At 50.9% G+C, this 15755-nt stretch overlaps 1 protein-coding gene across 7 annotated transcripts in view; it reads left to right on the top strand.

Moving 5' to 3' along the window:
* Positions 1 to 15755, top strand: part of FHAD1 (forkhead associated phosphopeptide binding domain 1) — a 123579-nt gene that overhangs the window by 80372 nt on the left and 27452 nt on the right. For 5 of the 7 annotated variants that reach the window (XM_074377367.1, XM_074377368.1, XM_074377370.1 and 2 more), the window contains 5 exons: positions 2090 to 2197; positions 2438 to 2545; positions 9319 to 9426; positions 12971 to 13144; positions 14946 to 15171. In XM_074377367.1, the coding sequence (XP_074233468.1) occupies positions 2090 to 2197; positions 2438 to 2545; positions 9319 to 9426; positions 12971 to 13144; positions 14946 to 15171 (724 nt within the window). Of the gene's footprint in view, positions 1 to 2089; positions 2198 to 2437; positions 2546 to 5794; positions 5903 to 9318; positions 9427 to 12970; positions 13145 to 14945; positions 15172 to 15755 lie in introns of all 7 variants that reach the window. The other 2 variants (XM_074377371.1, XM_074377369.1) reach the window with 2 other exon arrangements.

Here is a 15755-nt window from a genome sequence, read left to right as displayed (position 1 = left end):
ATTCTCATCCTTGTCTTCGAGTTGGCCCTTTCTGAGATTCAGGGACCCACCATTGATTTAACTCCCTCAGTCGCCGTCATCCTAGATCCAGCTCCCGACTTTCACTGCACTTTTGTCATCTGAGAGATTAGAAGATACTAATTCTTGCACCTTTCCCCCGACCCCCACCCCCAGGTTCTGATCTAACTGGGGTGAGGGTGTGGTTCACGCACTGGGAGTTGTAAGCTCTCCCTGGTGGTTCCAGCGTGCAGCCACAGTGGAGAGCCACTGCCGTGGGTGGGTGTGAGGGGCGTTTGCAGCTGCCTCTCCCCCCGCCCACCTCAAATAGCAGCACCAGATCCGCTGGACCCTGGCTCTGCCCCCACACCTCCTTTCTTCCCCCGAGGAGGACTGGACCTGCCGCTTCCTCCATCTTTCACCAGTGGCAGTTTGGTGACGCCCGACCTGGACCATCCTTCTCTGTCACCGGTGCTCCAGACCTCTCCAAGAGGCAGAGACCTCTGCCTGTTTCATTTCATCCTCTAATTCGTGCCCGGTTACCTCTTCTCCTGTTTGCCTCTTTCTCTGCCTTTCTTTCTGCCTTTTGTGAAATAAAAGATTAAAGAGGAAGAACCATCTGACCAAAATCATGTATGATCCACATAAAGGTAATGTTAACGATAGCCTTAAATCAAGGCGGGTCCCTTTTGAGGGGCAATTCGATATAGGACAAGCCCGTACCATTCCACAGAGAGGAAAATAAAAGCAGAAAGAACCTAGAAACTTCGAAACCTTCACAAAACTCTCTCCACCCATTTCCTCCCTCCTCTCTGATTAACTTCTCCCTCTCCAAATGTCTTATTTTTAATTTTCGATAGACTTTTCCACTACAGATGTACAGTATTTCAGCCCCAGCACGTTCAACACCAGCGTGGGCACCGGCCTGGGCCTCCCAGACGCCCATCTGTAACACCAATTCCAACAGACACAGGGTTTCAAGGACAGACATCAAACCCTCTTTAATCACAGCAAACCTCAGCTCACACCACCCCTTGCGGAGGGGGATGCCAGGGACGCCCCTCCCTGAGCAGACAGTTGTCTCGTGGAGGGTCATCCTTCCCCAGACACTTTTGTTGATCAACTTGACCCTAGGGACTTATCTGAAAATTCTGACCCAGGCTTTAGTGCCAGCTGCCCCAATTTTTAAATGAACCTCACTCATATCACAATGCAGTGTCTCCCCCATCCCTTTCTGAAAAATACATGTGTCAGAATTCATTAATTAAGCTCCTTCTCATGGATCTTGATTTGTTGCAGGACTCTTGTCTCAAGGGTAGGAAATTCTAGGTCCCTTTGTGGAGCTAACATTCTTTTTTTATTATGATCTGTTGCCAATGCTTCCCCGGTTTGTGCACACACTGATGGTTTAGATCAGGGGTTGGCAGACTTTTTCCATAAAGAGCCAGACAGTAGATGTATGTTCAGTTCTGCAGGATGTGTGGTCTCTGTCGTGACTTCTCAGTCGTAGGTAATCCACAAACAACGAGCTTGGAGACTCTGATAAAACTTTATTTACAAAAAGCAGGCAGCGGGCCAGATTTGGTCCAGAGGCTCTAGTTGGCCTACCCCTTGGCTCTAGAGTCAAAGAGACCAGGGTTCAAATCCCTGTTTATGTGATTTACTAGTAAACTGGGCAGATTCCTTAATCTCTCGAAGACTGTGTCCTCCTCGGCAAAAAGCTGAAAAGACAGAAGAAATGATTGATCTTTACCAGTGAGTTGTTATCCTGTGCCAAGCATTTCATGTTCCTCATCTCATAGGCCCCTGCCATCAACCCAACGTAGGAAGCACTATTTCTGTGCCCATTGTACAGATGGGGAGACTGAGGCTTGTAGAGCTTTTCTCTTGCCCAAGGCTATGTACCTAGGAAGGATCAACCAGAGGCTCTAATCTGGGCCTGCCAACCCCAGACCCTGTGCTCTTGGTTCCCAGGTTACTGCCCTCTGTCTTCCATGGGGTTGTCTTAAGAAGTGAAAGAGCTAATCCGGCACAGAGACCGGATTCCTACCCTGGTAACGATGTCTAATAAACAGCAGTCCCTGACTTTCAGGCTTTGGAGGAAAGCATTACTCAAGAGAAACGCAGAGCGAAAGAAGCATTAGAGGAAGAACAGGCCAAAGTCCAAGAGCTGGAGAATCGCATAACCCACCAGAAGAAGGTATGCAGCTCGCGGAGACAGAGTCGGCCTGAGCCCAAGTCAAGGTCAGGCAACTAGGACAGACTGCCCCGGGGGTGATAATCTGGGCCTGCCCACCCGGGCTCCCAGGCTCTCAGCTGCCCGCAGTCTCCCCCCGGGGGCTGTCCTGAGCAGGGAAGGGCTCACCTGTGCAGTGCCCAACAGACTCCAGATTCCCGCCGTGGTAAGTATGTCTATTACACTGCAGTCATTGGTTTTCAGGCTTTGGAGGAAAGCATTTCTCAAGAGAAAAACCGAGTGAAAGAAGCATTAGAGGAAGAACAGACCAAAGTCCAAGAGCTGGAGAATCGCTTAACCCGCCAGAAGGAGGTATGCAGCCGGGGAGTTAGTCCCCTCGAGCCCAAATCCAGCTTGAGGGCCCTGTGGAAGTAAGTTCAGAACCATGTATGATGAGGGTAGAACGTGGCAGAGCTTCCCTGGAGTAATTTGTCCTTGGGAGGGCTCAGCCACTTTGGGAAGAAGCATGGGGGACTCCAGGAGAGAACCCTAGAGCTGTAGCCTTGACAACCAGTTGGAAAAAATTGTAAACAGTTTAAAATACAGTCCTAGACAAGGCTTGGGAGATAAGTTGGGGCTGATGACATGAGCATCTTCTGCATGGAGATTGCATCCCAGAGCACAGAAATAGAGGAGGTACAGTGTCCTGGGACTATAGGGCTGCGTGCATCCTCCGAAAACATCCCCAAATCATCCAGCCTGCAATCCACCAGCAAGGAATTTTCTACAGCCCAGGGCAGTCCATCCTAGGGTTGATGCCTTGGGCTGGCAGAAAATGTTTCCTTTATGTTGAGTTAAATGAAACTCTCTCCCAGAAGGGTATCAGTCTTCCACGTGCCCCCTGGGCTCCTGCCGCACCCATCTACTTTCTCTTCCACAGAATAGCCTTTTAGATGCTTGAAAATAGAGGCACCTGCTCCTCTCCAGACCCAAATCGCCTTGTTCCTCCTCATATGCCTCACAGGGCTGGGGCCCGGCCTTGGTCCCCTCCTCTGACCTGCTCTGCTCTCCAGAAGTCACTGGTTGGCAGCTCACCAGCTGAAAAGGGCCTGTGGACATGTTATGTTTGGCCATGGGAAGTTTTATCTTGAACTCATAAAATTTGCTAAAAAATCCAGATTTCCATCCTCCCTTGCACAGTCAGAAAATCTGGCCCTCTTTTCCATTTGACAAAAATGGACTGGAGTTGAACCAAGTAGAAGAAATTTGCCACAGTCCTCAGCATTCCCTATTGCAGCATTAAACACAACCCACTTCATTTGGGGTAACTGTCCAACCTCCACAGGCATCTGAGTTTGTGGCCCTTCATCTGTTTTCCTCCTAAACCATTTGTAGCCAAAGCTGGACCCAGTTCTCCAGCCATTAGTGGCCTAGAGCAAGACTCTCCCCTCCCTCGTTCAGGATGTTAGACTTCTATTGATGTGCCCAGACTAGCTTTGGGGAAAGCCCTGTTACATTGTTCACTCATGCTTACCTCGGGGTCCCCCTCAGATTCCCTGAGTCTTTTTTACAAAATGCTTTCTTTAGTGTTTCAATACTGAGGCAGCCCAGGGGCATGCAGGCTTGGCAGGCAGATGAGACATGGGTTCAAATTCTGGCTGGGCTCCTGACTGGCTCATTATCTGCCTTCTTTAAAGGTTGGCTGTGAGGATTAGAGACGCTGTACAGTGAAGTGTCTGGCAGAAGCATCATGCAGTGAACGGTGGCTGTTAGTATGATCACTGTACTTCTATGTCTGTTCAGGCACTTGTTCTCTATCGACCCCCCACTCTGTCCCCACCCCTCAGAGTAAAAGCCTTGCCCTCCCACCCCTGAGGGACAAAGATGGAGCCTCTGCAATTTGATCTGATCCCAAGAGGGAAGGTGTTTACATGTCGGGTCTCATTGGGGTCTGCGCACAGCTGGGCTCTGCAGGCCTGTGTAAACAGTGTCACCGAGGCCTGGCCCTGAGTTATTTCTCCAGGTGTGGCGATGAGGAGGAGGCGCTCACAAGGGCTCCCAGGGCCAAATGCCACCAGGAGGTCAACAGCCCCGGGCTGGGGGGCAGCCCCTTGAATTTAGAGCTTTCGAGGTCACAGGGACTTCAGGAGGGAGATTACAGGGAAGCCTGGTGATGGACACCCTATGGCAGGGAGGAGCTGTGGCCAGGTCACCCCAGGCCAAGAAAAATGCCAGCCCATATCTCCTGCCAGAACCTCTCCGCAGCTTCTTGTCAAGGAAATCTGAGATAAAAATCCCAGGCGCAGACTTTGATCAACCTCAGAGGGTCACCTGACTCCTTTTTCTGTTAGACCTCCTTCCCTATTGTCAGACGCATCTTTAAGGACAGCGGAATCACTAGGTCATAATGCGGGTTTTGAGGTATCGCGAAAGGTGAATTCCCACCACCTGCCCAGAGAGCAGAGCGGCTGAGGGGACAGGAGCCGTGTGTGACTCATGCAAGGACAGTCTTCCCCGGAGTGGCCGTCGCAGCAGCAGAGGAGCTGCCGAGAGCAAAGCCCCAAGCGTAGACATGAGACCAGGCGCGGGGGACCCAACCCCAGTCACTGGCAGGAAGCTGTCTTACCCCGAAACCCACCTCAGATGTTCAAAATAAATGTGAATCTCCCGTGATGTGACTGCTCTGCTGCTTCGTTTAGGGCTGGTATTGGAACAGCTGAGTGTTGGGGGTTTTTAATGACTTTTCACTGGAAAATATATCAAAATATGTCATATTTCATCCATGTTAGAGATTAAGTATTTTTGCAGGCTGATCTAGACCCCTAGCCACCGGCTGTAATGGAAGCCATGTTCCAAGTTCCAGACATCTGACAGCCAAGCTGGCGTTTAACGCACAACCCATTTGAAAGTTCAGGTGCCCTTTCTTGCCACCACTGGAGACGGGCCCTGCCGGCAGCTTAGATCCTTCTGTGATTTGCGTCAACTGAATAGCGTATCAGCAAGTTGCTTCCTAGATAAAATTCCTTGATTATGGGCACTAAATACTAACCACGTCCCTCCCACCCTCTCAGAGCCTCCCTGGTGAGGTTCGCCCACACCCCTTCTAGAAATCGTGTGGCTCATTAATTCAATACACCGCCCTCCCCTGGAAACCTGATTCTCTTTAAGCGATTTATTTCAATAATGGGAAATTCCATTATTAATGAGATTCTTCTTCTTATCCGAGAGGCTGCCTGGTGCCCTGATAAGAGTTTAGACTCCGAAATAAGACAGGCCTGGTTCCCTCTGCTCCCTCGCCTCCTGCCAGGGCCTCCGCACACAGGCAACGTGCCTTCTGTCGCACAAGGTTCAGTCCTGGCCTCGCCACTAACAGACTGCATGATCCCTCAGCCCTCATCAACTTTCTGTTCCTTAATTTCCTCATCCATAAAGTGGGGCCACTCACTTCTCTGATATGGTTGCTGTGAGAGCAAACTGGGTAAGATTGCCAGCCTTGGGCCCTGGCATGGAAGACCAAACCCCCAGCATCTGAGCTATTAGCATTATTAACAGTGTCACCATTATTAGCAACTTTGCCCCTAAAGGTGAAGGCAACCAAAAAGACTGGTCATTGATTTTCAGGTTTTGGAGAGCAGCATGGCCCATGAGAAAAGAAAAGCAAAGGAAGCCTTAGAGACAGAAAAGAGAAAAGTGCAAGACCTGGAGAACCATTTAACCCAGCAGAAGGAGGTATGAGGAGCAGAGAGAGAGAAAGCGGGCTGTGGCAGCCAGACCCCTTTGGAAGGAGTGCCAGAACCAGACGTGGTGCCCTGATGTAGAGCAGGGGGTAACGTGGGCAGGTGGGAGCGGCGCCCCGACTCAGAGTGGCCAGTATCCCATCCTACAGCTCACCAACCGTATGACCTAGGGCAGACCACTTAACCCCCTGTGCCTCAGTTTGCTCATCCGGAACATGGGGCTGGTAATAGTCCCTGCCTCATGGGATTAAATGAGTGAGTATATATTAAGTACTTAGAACCATACTCGTACGTGGAGGGCCCTGTGCTTAAGCACTGCTGGTCAGCTAACTCATAAGAGAGATGTACCCCAGGGGAGAACCCCAGGGTTGGAGTCTGGGTCAGTCCCCTTCCTCCTCATCGTTGGAAGGTATTTCTGATGCAACCCAGCATGGACACAGGAGAAAAACACCCCCCTCCCCAGTTTTGCAGACTCCCAAGGAGACCCTCCCTGGACCGATAGACAGGTAGAGACACAAACATCGCAGAGTACAATGGAGTAGACAGGTACTTAACCCGCTCACGGGATGGGCACATCACAGAAGTACCAGGGGTCAGTGCCTTCTGCAGTAGATGAGAAGTGTATCCTCAAGGAGAGGGTGATGTGGCGAGGGGAGGGCTGTCCAAGTGCCAAGCCCAGGCAGAGCTGGAGACATCCACCCCCACCAGCCTGGGGACTGGGCCCACCAGCCACACCTGCCCGTGAAAGGCAGACCCCAAGGCTGGGAGGAGGGCTGTCACTCAGCTCAGCCTGAACGCCAGAGCCACACTCTGGAAGCCAAAGAAGGGCTCTCGGGGTCAGGAGGCCAGGGAGATGGGCCCTTAGTGACCTGTAATGGCATCTCCAGGAGCTGAGCTTGAGGGCCAGAGAGGGCACACACAGGCACGTGCTGGCCCTCGTGGAACTTCCAGAAACAGAGCCGTGACTCCAGTGAGTTGCTTAATTCAGTTTTATTCATCCATCCGCAAATATTTACCGAGCACCTACCGTGTGCTCAGCCCTATTGAGCATCAGGGACACTGCAGGGTCTAGACGGACCTCGACCATGCCCTCCCAGACTTTCCGCTCTAGGGTGGGGGGACAGACAACCACAGACGCACAGGGTGACTGCAGAGCCCCAGGTGCCGTGGAGAAGACAAAAGAGGGCTGGATTAGGGAGTGGCCCACAGGTAGGGAGAGCCTCTCGGAGGAGATAACATTGAGTGAGACCCGGAGGGGAGAGGAAGCACCAAGGAAACATCTAGGGAAGAGACGCCCCTACATCGAGCAGCCCACATGCAAAGGAGGGAGGGCCTGCGTTAGCCCGGGGGGCGGAGGTGGGGGCACGAGGAGTGAAATAAGCTGGAACAAGACAGAAGCCAGATGAGGGGTCAGGGGAAGAAAGTCGGAGGGAGACACAGAGTAGGCAAAGTGGGGCATGGTTCAAATTTCAGCTCTGCCCTAACATGCTGTGTGACCCTGGACAAGCCCCTTGCCCTCTCTGGGCCCTCATCTGTAATGTGGGTACAATGACAGAACCACCCCAGTAGTTTGTTGTCTGGAATCAATGCATTCACTGTGAAGCACCTGCCCAGGTGAGGTCAGAGTCCAGGTCGGGTGGGGAGGATGGTGCGTGTGGCCCAACGTGGGGGCTGGATAGTCAAGCAAAGACCTTGGCAGTGGGACTGTGCCAGCCCATGCAAGGAAGTGAGGTCAGAGTCCGCATAGGGTGAGGGTGCACCGACTCAGAGTATGCCTTGTTAAGGAGTAGAACCCAAACTGTGGTCAGTGGCTGTCCCCGGAGTGTCCCTAATATAGATGAGCAGGGTGGCAGACTTTGCACCAGCCTAAGTATGAATACACGAGCGTGTCTCTTGCCTCCAGGTAGAGTGGAGTTTGAACCAGGAGGACGGGTCAGGCAAGGTCCAGAAGCCAGGTGACAGAATAGTCAGGGCAGGGCACCAGCGTCTGAGCTGGCACCACCACCTCCTGACGGTGTGACCTTGGCACATTACTCATCCTCTTACTGTCTCACTGACAGCCTCCACGTCCTCACCTGCGAAATGAGGGGCAGATGCTGCCTAGGGGCTTGCGTTCAGTACGCGGTGCAGGTGCTCACGTGGTATCGAGTAGAGAGCGGGCAGTATCATCATTGTCATTTTCATTTGTGATTTGCCAGGGAGCACAAAATTAGAGAAGGGAACGCACCCTCCCACGGGGCACATGGAAGAGGGTGGTGGCCTCTTAGACAGGCAGGGTCGGGGCTGAACAGTCTTAAGCAGACTTGGCAGTAGGAAAATGCCAAGCCCCTGCAGGGAGGAGAGTCAGAGCCCAGGTGGAGCAGGGAGGCCTGGGTGCAGAGCGGGGCGGGGAGGATGGAGGCCAGGGACACGATGCTAGAACAGCAGGGCTGTCGGGAAGATCACCTTTACTCCAGGGCCATGCATCCGATGTCTCATCCTGCCCCCAGCAGAGCAGCCCCTCTTACAACTTTCAGTAGTTTTTCTTTTTACCAAATCATTCTTGTTTGCTGAAGAAAATTTAAAAGATTACAGAGCAGTGAAAGAAGAAACTACCAGTTACCATAATCTCAAACCCCCGTCATGTGAAAGATGGTGCGCATCTTTCCAGCCTTTGTTTATGTAATTTATTCGTTTGTTTGTTTGTTTATTAAGTGTTGTCCCTGTGAACCTTGTATTTGCATGGGAGATGTAACTACAACAGTTTCAACAGCTACCAGTTGAGTTTTTCGACCCTGCTCTGGTTGTGTACCTCCTAGGGCTTGTGTGGGTGAAGCTGGGCTCCTATCCCCTCCCCATCACCAGATCTGTTGGGTATATGTTCTCGGTCCCAGACTGCCCTGGACTTCAGTTTTCGGACCCAAGCCGTTGTAGGTTGGAGGGAGACCACCAGTGTCCTTTGAAGCCACAGGCATCAAGCCTGCTGGGACAGGAGGCATCCCCACTCCCCGTGTGCCCCACCAGGCTTCATCTCTCCTGCCCCACCTCCCAAGAGGCCGGGCACTTCCAAGGCCCGGCATTGGGCCAACACCTGTTTAGTAGTTTAGTTAGTGGCTCAGCGCCAAACGCCTTAACCTGAACACTCACCAGCATGTCACTTCCTGAGCACCAGCCCAGAAATCCTGAGTGACGAATTACTCTCCCTTTTAGGGACATAATCAACCAAGCCATGACTTCCGGGTTCTTGGCGTGCCGGGCAGGCCGAGATTCTCACCTCCCTCTCCTCCAGGTGTCCTCCTGTTCCTGGAACTCTCGCTCCCAAACCCTGACTCACTGGTTTCAGCGATTACTAACCCCGGCTTCCCCTTGCAGTGCCCTCCCCTTCCTCCTCGTGCCATACCCTCAACACCACTTGTCACTGACTTCCAGATTACAGAAAGCAGCATCGCCTACGAGAAGCACAAAGCGAAGGAGGCCATAGAGAAGGAAAAGAAAAAGGTGCAAGATCTGGAGAACCGCATAACCAAGCAGAAGGAGGTACGAGTCTCAAAGAGGAAAAGACGTGGAGGAGCCGGGATGGCTAAGCCCTGGGCTCCGGGGGCAGGCAGTCCGGGTTCAGATCCTACCTCTGCCACCCTCTGGCTGTGGGACGTTGGGCAGGAGTTGCCATCTCTGCACCTTAGTTTCCTTATTTATGAAATACAGGTAATCCAACAGGTCAACCTCGTGGAGCTGTGAGGCTTGATTGCTAACATCCACAGAGAGAAGCACCCAGCAGTCGGCGAACGCTGTGTGTGTTGGCTGCTTTTATTATTTTTATTTTATTTTTAATTTTATTATTATAGCAAGTGATAAACCCACAACCTGACAATAGTGAGTTAAATTTAAATACAAGTAAGAGCAATTTCAAAGGATTTTCAAGACCAGATGGGTCTAAACAGGCCTGTAAGTCTATTCACATTGATCTTAGATTGTTTTCTTTGAAGAAATATTCCCAAACACTAGCGTGCATAGAAACACTGGAGGGCGGGGTACATTTTAAATTCCCAGTTGCTGGGCTTCACCCCTAGAAATTCTGACTCACTGTCTGCAGGGTGGACTCAGGAATCTGCATTTTTAACAAGTAGCCCATGCGCTCTTGGAATGACGCTGCTCCAGGGAGATGAGTGCCTGTAAACCACATCTGGATTACTTATCAGTCCCAGGCACCACTTTTTAAGTGGGGCCTTGACCAGCTGGGGCGTGTCCAGAGGGAGCAGACCAGAGCCGGGTGAAGCGATGCAAGATTTGTCAGCTCCCGCTGACACACCTGTGCCGGACCCCCCGTGGGCGGGCAGCGCTGCAGGCGGAGGGAGAACCCAAAGGGTGCCATCTCTACACGCAGCCTTGTCTCCCCAGATGCTTCACCATGGCTCTTGCATAAAGTCCTTCAGTTAGGGGTAGGGGAAAAGGAGGAGTTAGAATTTTAAAATAGATTATTCAGGACAGAAAATGGATTTGGAACGAGACTAATGCAAAAAAAAAAAAAAGTGTGGAGCATGACATTGATAAATGGGTCCTAATTTTTAGTCTAGGAGTTACAGTGAAAGGGATTGTGCAGTTCACTAGCCAGAAGTGGACCGAGTGCTCCCGGAAATGAGACCTTCTGGGTACTCGGCCCAGAGAGCATCTCTCCTCAGGACCAGCAGAGAGCAGACTCTGTCATACAACCAACAGCGTCCTCAACAACAGCCTTAGTGAAAACAGCGGTGACACCAGAGGGTGAGGAATTGTGACAGCCCTCGAGGCCGGCTGGTAGAGAAACGGGGCTCTGCCCCAGGGACTCCCCATTTACCAGGAAAGACCCAGGAAGTACAAGGTCAAAGACCCACTCAGACGCAGAGTTGCTCATTTGGGTGCTGTTTGACTTCTACACGCGGAAGAGCGTTCAAAAGATTGATTTCATCGACACAGGCGAAAAGAGGATTTATACAGGCAAAAGAGGAGAGAGGGGAGAAGAAAGATAAACTCAGAACCGCGTGAACCATGAACTTGAGCAAACTGGTGAGTGGCCAGCAAGGACCAAAGATGCCAGGCAGCGTGCTCCGCCCCCGGGCGGATTCACCGTCCATAAGAGAAGCCATCTCAGATTGTCGTGGGTTCTCCGGGGCAGGCCGAGCCTTGCTGCTCTGTGCTCTGCCTGCCGATGTCCCCAGGGAGCACCTTCTCGGGCCAGGTCAGCACGCTGCCTACACCAGGATTTCTCAACAGTAACGACCACGTCAAGGCACCGAATAAGAACAGACTGCAGCGGTACAAACAGATGGCACTGACTCCCAGGCGAGGCTGGCAGACACCGCGTGATGAAAATCACATTTTGTTTTGTCCCCCACCCCAGAAAAAATCAGTGTCTTTTCCCAATTATAAGAGGAGTACCTGTTTGCTCTAGACAATTTGAAAAATACGGAAAATCACTCAGAAGACCATAAAAATTGCCCAGGATTCCACTGAGCAGAGTTACCACTAGTGGCGTTCTGATGTGGTTCCTTCCAGGCTGGCTTCACGTTGATCATTATTGCAGACACCAACAAATACAGATTTATTACAACGTGATTTACACCATTATACTGTGCGCGCTGATTTGGACACGGCTTTTTGACTCCGTATGTTACAAATATGTCCACATGTCACTGAACATTCTTCCATGACCTGCCGGTGAAGGATGACCTGGGTTTGCACTGTGTTGGGTGAACCTGGATTCATTCACCCTCAGGCACTGGGCTGTTTCTCACTTTTCACTTGAGTGAAAAATGCTTGGCTGAGCAACTCTGTGCATCAGGCCTTGTGCATGTGTGTGGTTCTGCCTTTAGCATAAATTCCCCAACGTGGAATTACCGGGTCACAGGATATGAACATTTTCAGGCTGGTGATACACCTTCCCAAATGACACCTGCCCCCTCAGAAAGTTCATGCCAGTTTTCACTGTCAGCAGCAGAGTCCGGGAATGCCCAGCCCTGAACCTCAAGAATATATTTTAGATTGGATTAAAAAATGTTTGTGAAAAGATGCATACAGTATGATTCTGCCTACACGACATTCTGGAAAAGACAAAACTATGAAGACAGTAAAAAGACAGGGGATTGGCAAGGAGAGAGGGGATGAAAAGATGGAACACGTGTAGGATTTGGGGGGCAGTGGAACTACTCTGTATGGTACTATTACAGTGGATAATGTTAATGACAAATGTCCAGACCCATAGGCTGACACTGAGAGTGAACCCTAATGTAAGCTATGGGCTTCGGGTGATAACGATGTGTCCACATGGACTCATCAGTTGAACACATGGACCAGTCCAGTGGGGATGTGGGTAGTAGGGAAGGCTGTGCATGTGTGGGGCTGGTGGGGTGGATAAGAAACCCCTGTAATGTATTTTCCTCTCAATTTGCTGTGAACCGAAAACTGCTCTTAAAAAATTGAAGTCAAGTAAATAAGTCCGTCCAGCCCCAGCACAGCGCCTGTCACAAAGCCCACATTCCACAGTGTTTGAGGATGGACTCAAGAAGGAGAGGAGAGTGTTGACAAAGATTGGAAGATTGGGTTCCCGGAGGAGGGGGAGGACATTGAGGACGTGGCAGCCAGAGTCCAACCTTGCCAGGGCCCCACGGGAGGAGGGGAGGTCATCCTGGTGCTGAAGCCACGTAGGAAAATGAAGGAGTGTCCTGAAAGCAGGTCCTGTGATGAGCAGGTGAAGGAACTCAGCACATTCTTCCTGGAAAATAGATTTAGAGAGAGACATGACAGCCCTCCTCAAATATTTAAAGGCCTGTCTCATAAAAGAGAAATAAAACTTACTCAGTGAGCTCTAGGTGACAGAACTGTGCTCAGAGACCAGAAATCTCAAGGAGACAAATCTCAGCTGAATATAAAAGAGTTCTATAATAATTGGAACCTTCCAGAGAAAGCATGAACTTTGGACTTAAAAAGGCTCAACAGAACAGTAGCAGAACAGAGGTCACCTCCTCTCTAAAAACAGGATGAGGAAAGGCTAGGATTAACATTTATTCCCAAATTTCTGCTAATTTGCTGTTTGTTGTTTGTCTAGGAAATAGATTTAAAAGTGCAAAAAGAAGACATGTTAAATTATAAATTAAATGACGCACTGGCCATGGTAGAAAAGACTCAGAAAACTAAGGCAGCTGAGACTATAAAAGTAGAGACCCTCACCGTGAAATTAAATGAAACACTGGCTGAACTGGAAACTGCCAAGACGAAAGTGGTAAGTTGGTGCCTTCCAAGGACGGGAGAGTTTTTCCATCACTGCACGATCACAATGCCACGAGGATCAGGGGTTCTCAGCCTCGGCACTACTGATGGTCTGGGTCGAGTAACTCTTTCTCATGGTGGGAGGAGGGGTATGGGGGGTGCTATGCTGTGCATTATAGGTTGTGTAGCAACATCCCTGGTCTCTACCCATGAGATGCCAGTAGCACCCCCCCCCCAGATTGTGACAACCAAAAATGTCTCCAAACTTTGCCAGATGTTCCCTGAGAGGCAAGGTCACCCTCTGTTGAGAAGCATTTGTTTAGTTTAAAAGGTAAACAGAGGCTATGACGCCCTCTCTCCAAGGTGCTCTAAGATGTCATAATCAATTTGGGGTCTTTACAAGATCAGGTCGAAGGACTGAGCAGCCCTGAATCTAGTGATCAGTGACGAGTCCACAGACCGTAAGGTAATGTTTTTCACTTTTAGCTCGGCATTCAAGGCCCTCCACCATCAGGGCTCACTGTTGCACTCACCTGTCACTCACACATTCACCCAGCATGTCTGTGGACAAAGAGGTAATAAGGATTGACCTGACGGAAGTGCATAGAGTGACTTTCAGAGGGACTGGAGCTGGAGACACCAGCTCGGGGTGTGACATGGGATGGCCATTGCTTGTCGTCCAGGATCACAAGGACTTGGACACTCAAGGTAGCACAGGGGTGGAAGGAAGGAGTCGCTATAGAGTGGCGAGAGAAATGGCAGGACTTGATACCTGATTGCCAGGACCCACGTCGAGGAGAGGGAGGACCACAAGGAGACAGGTGAGCTTCAAGCCAGGGCACCAAGGGGGATGATGGCACATGGAGATGGTGGAAGTATGGAGGCCGTGGTAAGGGGTCTTTTGTGGGAGAAGGACTCTCTTCTGGAGAAGATGAAGAACTCAGACAGGCGAGGGTAGGATATCAAAGTTCAAACTTTGTGCACAGCTTCGGTGGCACGATAGATCTGGGGGAGGAAGCAAGACACGGGGTCTAAATTTGGAAGGTAGCCTCAATGGAGTGATTGTTGAAAGGGTGGGCATGTGTGAGCGGCTCAGGCAAAGAATTTACATTTCGGGAGGAGACTGGAGACTGGGGCCCAGCATGTTAACTGGGAATAGGGAGCAGAAGAATGATGTCACCCACACGGCCGGAAGACGGCGGTGGGAGAAGCGGGAGGGGTGCTGAGACGGAGGCGCCGAGAGGTGCCGCAGGCAGGGAGGGCGGTCACGGGAAGGCGTCTGACTCACCATCGGGGGGACTGCTGGTAATTTTTGTTTTTAAGAAATACAAATTCATGTGCCTTTTTCTTACAAGATTGTTCACTGATTAATCCAACAAATGCTTATTAAACATCTAGATCTAGATGTCGTGGTAGGGATCTAGGCATGGATGCCACGAGCACATCAGCAAATAGGAAAGGGTAACTTTCTGTCCTCGTGGAGCTTACGCTCTAGTGGGAGCGAGAAACAAAGGAATGAGATTGTTCACATGATGACAGGTGCCCCGGGGAAAATAAAACGGGATGGTGTCTCCTTTAGATAGGCAGTCAGGGGGGCCTCTCTGACAGAGGTGTCATTGTCCCTGAGGCCTGACACCCAAAAAGTCAGCCATTCAAGGGGCTCAGGAGGAGTATACTATGCAGCGGGCCAGCACGTGCAAAGATCCTGGGGTGGGGCCAAGTTCGGTGCTGGTGGGTGCAAAGGGGCAGTACTGTTGATGTTGTTACTATTATATTCAGTCTCAAGATCACATGAGCCGTGTCTGTTTTCCCAGATCATGATGGAGGAGCGGATGCAGCTGCAGCAGCACACGGTAAGGGCCCTCCAAGAAGAACAGGAATCACAGAAACACAGCTTTGAAAAAGAAATCATGGAATACAAGGAGCAAATCAAACAGCACTCCCAGACGATCGTGAGTCTCGAAGAAAGACTCCAAAAAGTGACCGAACACCATAAAAAAATAGAAGGAGAGATTGCAACCCTGAAGGACAATGACCCAGGTTGGTCCAGAGAGACGCGGAGGAAAGCTTAATGTTCAAGGCAGGTTCTGATGACCCTGTGGGTTTCCATAGGCCGATGGGCAAGGGAAGTCTATGCCTCACTTAAAAGCTCCTTTATTGTCCGGGGAGGCCCCCTTTCCTTCTTGTTACACAGCATCGTCAGGCGCCCTCCAGGCCCCAGTTAAGCAGAAGTAACGCAATGGACGGGGACAGCCTTTGTGTCTGGCCAGTCAGCCAGCGAGAGGCACAGGCTGCCGGGGCTGTTAGGGGCATCAGGGCAGCAGGACGGGAGGCATCTTTTCCATGTGGAAACCTCCCATGTAGGGGCCTTTCAAAGGCTTCTCTCTGCCATCAGCAATTTGTGACATTGTCTAATGCACTTTCATAACCAGCTGAGGTTGATCTCTTAAAAAAAAAAAAAAAAAGAGGGTGAAAAAAGAACTCAGAGTTGTGAGCACTTACTCCCCCTGAACGACATGAATGACCACGGCAACGCGGAAAACTAAAGGCACTGGGCTCTTGGAGGAGAGTTCTGGAAGTAGCGGCCTTGGGCCAGGGTTTCTCATCCTTGGCACTGGTGTTGG

This window comes from Camelus bactrianus, chromosome 13 (genome assembly GCF_048773025.1).
Source record: "Camelus bactrianus isolate YW-2024 breed Bactrian camel chromosome 13, ASM4877302v1, whole genome shotgun sequence".
NCBI lineage: Eukaryota > Metazoa > Chordata > Mammalia > Artiodactyla > Camelidae > Camelus > Camelus bactrianus.
The sequence above is the reverse complement of the archived record's forward strand: the minus strand, read 5'-3'. Positions and strand labels throughout refer to the sequence as shown.